The 3,200-nt window shown below is 45.9% G+C and overlaps 1 protein-coding gene across 1 annotated transcript in view; it reads left to right on the forward strand.

The window, feature by feature from the left end:
• The window catches only part of svila (supervillin a), a 49,211-nt gene that overhangs the window by 23,451 nt on the left and 22,560 nt on the right, over positions 1-3,200 (forward strand). Inside the window, exons 14-16 of the mRNA XM_087172692.1 lie at positions 23-155; positions 960-1,479; positions 2,739-2,898. Of these exons, the coding sequence (XP_087028818.1) occupies positions 23-155; positions 960-1,479; positions 2,739-2,898 (813 nt within the window). The remainder of the gene's footprint in view (positions 1-22; positions 156-959; positions 1,480-2,738; positions 2,899-3,200) is intronic.

The raw sequence follows: 3,200 nt of genomic DNA on the forward strand, positions 1-3,200 counted from the left end.
AAAGAGTTTCAGACAGTTGAAATTTAAATTATTATTATGAAAATCGAAAATACATGAAGTATTGCAGCTTGTGCGTGTTTCTGCTCCAGGACTCCTCAGACATAGACATCAGGGATGAGCAGGAGTTGTGTGACAGCCCAGTAGAGCAGCTACAAGTAAGGTTCCTCTGAACAACCGCTGTGCATTTGCCTGAGACACGGGAGGCTGACGCAGCTGGAGCGCTCTTCTCAGAAATGCCCGTACATTTCTGAGAACATCATGCTCTGTATGGCATCTCTTTTTTTTATTTATTTTGGCCCATCTCTATGTTGTGTGATTACGAATGTACAGTGCATGGCCGAGCTTCTGATAAAGGTCTGACTCAGCTCTTCATCATCCCACTGTGTCAGTGATGAGGCTGTGATGTGTGGATGGATGACGCTGCCGGCCGTATTTCAGCTTGAAAGACGCCTCTGTGGTGCAAGAGAGGAGAACAGAAGTAGTTCAGCTCTTGTTCACGGACTGAAAGCGGCCGTTTGTCATCAGCTCAACCAGCAGCCGTTTCAGGGAGAAGAGAGAAAACTGAAGTTAAAGGAAAAAGAAGTTAAAGGACGAGTTTTCTCAACAGTTTAGTTCATTCCATGGATGTTTACTGTTGCTCATGTGTTTCTCAACAAAAATATAAGGTTTGTTCTTCACATGTTGATACTTGTATTTAATGGTCATAAGAGAGTGTGTCTTTTGGCTAAAGCTGGTTGCATTGTGTGTAGGGGGGTTTTGCTGGCATGGCTTTGTGATGTGGGCTGCAACTGACCGGCGAGATAGGCTGCCCTTTGATGCTCAGGAAGTGCAGTGAGTCAGGCAGGCGGTGATTAGTCAGCGTGATTCTCTCTGTTTTGTGCGCGTGTGCACTTTTCCTGACCCGTTTCTCAGCCTCTGTGGCAAACTGACCCACTTCTTTCCACCTCCCTGGTCCACAGCTTCAGAATGGTGCAGGCTCTCGGTTCGGACACCTCCCATCTTCGTCGTCCGCCTCTGCACTAACGGCTGGGGGCACAGTGTCCACTGACCACGCTGGAGACATCCACATAACCAGAGCACCGGCAGCGCGGGTGGAAAACCTCCCTCCCAGCTCTGATAGGTCTCTGCCCCCTCAGCACCCAGACGGCCCGGCCTGGATGTCCCAGGACTCCGTGGACCACCAGAGGTACCGAAGCTTGCCCCAGGGAGAAGACCTGGGCGGAGGGAAAAGGAAGCTGCCCTCTCCTGAAGGGTCAGTCAGGCAGGCCACTCTGCCACAGCCCCATACTGGAAGAGAGAGGAGGGGGGAGGAGGAGGAGGAGGAGGAGGAGTTTGAGCAGTGGCTGTCCAGAGGGAGGGGAGAGGGGGCCGTGCAGAGCTCAGAGAGCCACATGCTGCTGGAGAGGCAGGAGCAGAGGGGGTATCTGAGGGAGGAAGGACACTACCCTGACATCCAGAGGAGCGGGGTCGTCAGCGGAGGTAAGAGAGGGAACTGAAATCCACTTGAACAAGGTTTTTTTTTTCTTTTTACCGTGAACTTTATCTTTTTCAGAAATTACAAATTACATTATTTCACCGCCTTTCCAATGTTTGTACCATATCATGCTTTGTAAGGAATTTAAAACCAAATCTACTATGAAAAAAATAGAATAAAATAGAATATATATATATATTCATGAAAAAACAGATTTTTGCAAGTGTGAAAATCAATTTGAGAAATTGAAAAGTGGTTGTGAACCAAAAAAAACTAAAGTGATGTTTTTCTAAGAGGATGAAGTGGGCTTTAAATATTTAAAGAGCAAATTATAAGACTGAATAAATCATGGTTTTAGTTTCAGTCCACAGCCATTTCTCACTCAACCATGTTTCCTGTGTGTGTGCGCGTTTGTCATCTGTGAAAAGTTTACGTTCAGGTTTGTGGTTTTCAGGCTTCCGTTTTGTCTGAGCTGCAGCAACTTTGAACCAGACACGTCGACCGTCTCTGTGTCGGTGGGGAACTTATCGGAGAGAGTAGAAATTCGGTTTTATGCACGACAAAGTGGAGAGGGGGCAGAGTGACAAGAGCAGTATGGACGCACAGACAGAGATAAAGCAGTAGTGAATAGACAAGAGAGCTCTAGTGCTTGTACAAACCAGCGTGGGTGATTTGATTGCAGCTGTGACAGGGACCTTTAAAGCTGTGAAAAGTGTCTGCGCTGCTTCTCACCGGCCGATGAGAGCCTCTTGGTAAGAGTGAAAATCATTCGTTCTCACGCTGGTGTTGCTGCTGAGTTTCCTCTCTGAGAGTGATGACTGTATTTTTATGTAAACCTTTGTAGACATGCACTTTTAGGAAGAAGGTGTTTATTTAAAGGTACTAAATTGTACACATTTATTGTTTTATTTGAAGTGCTGATCTATACAAGATATATTTGTGGTTTTGAGAACTGCTTTGTTGTGACATCACAGAGTTGCAGAAGTCCTGACGGCTGGTTTTAAGGCTCAGTTTCTGAATACAGGCTGTGTGCATTTCTCTGTGGACTGAGGCTTTGACACTTTCACAGTATTAATATAGAACCTAAACCTGCTTAATGATCATAGAAGACATGGAAATCTCACTTTATGCAATATGGGATCTTTAAAGATGTGTATCCTCTTAAGTCCTCAGCAGTCCATCCACAGTGGGAATCTTGTTGACATCAGTGCAGTCATTGAGTCTACTCACTCCTTTGTGTGCCCTTGTCTGCTCGTGTTCACAGAGCTGGTGGTAACATCCACAGCAGCATCTGGTTTGGCCAAGACTGTGTGTCAGCCTCCAGCAGCAGAAGAGGACACTTACACAGACGACCTGCTTCAGCCTGAGGAGGGAGACGAAATGAGCGACATGATGACGGCCAGACACATGTCCATCAAAGAGAGGTGAGCCTGGTCAGCTGGGGTTTATTCTAGGCTTGGTTTAAAATACTCTCCTTCTGGATCATTTGGTTGGTAAATACAGTCAAAAAAAGAGTAAGGCTAAAGGAAGAGAAGTTTCCCTCTCCTCCTCTGTGGGTCCGATGGAGACAGAAAATGAGATCATGAGGACACAACAGAGTGAGTTAGTTGGTTATTAGAGTGTTTTATTTTAGGCCACTGCTTCTGCGCTGGATACGGAATAGATGCATGAGGCCACAAAAGCTAATTTAATGAGATAATTAAATATCCTCTGTAGCTCATTAAAT

Source organism: Seriola lalandi, unplaced genomic scaffold, assembly GCF_002814215.2.
Source record: "Seriola lalandi dorsalis isolate HSWRI2012SDOR001 ecotype SW California unplaced genomic scaffold, Sedor1 jcf7180002053606, whole genome shotgun sequence".
NCBI classification, from domain to species: domain Eukaryota; kingdom Metazoa; phylum Chordata; class Actinopteri; order Carangiformes; family Carangidae; genus Seriola; species Seriola lalandi.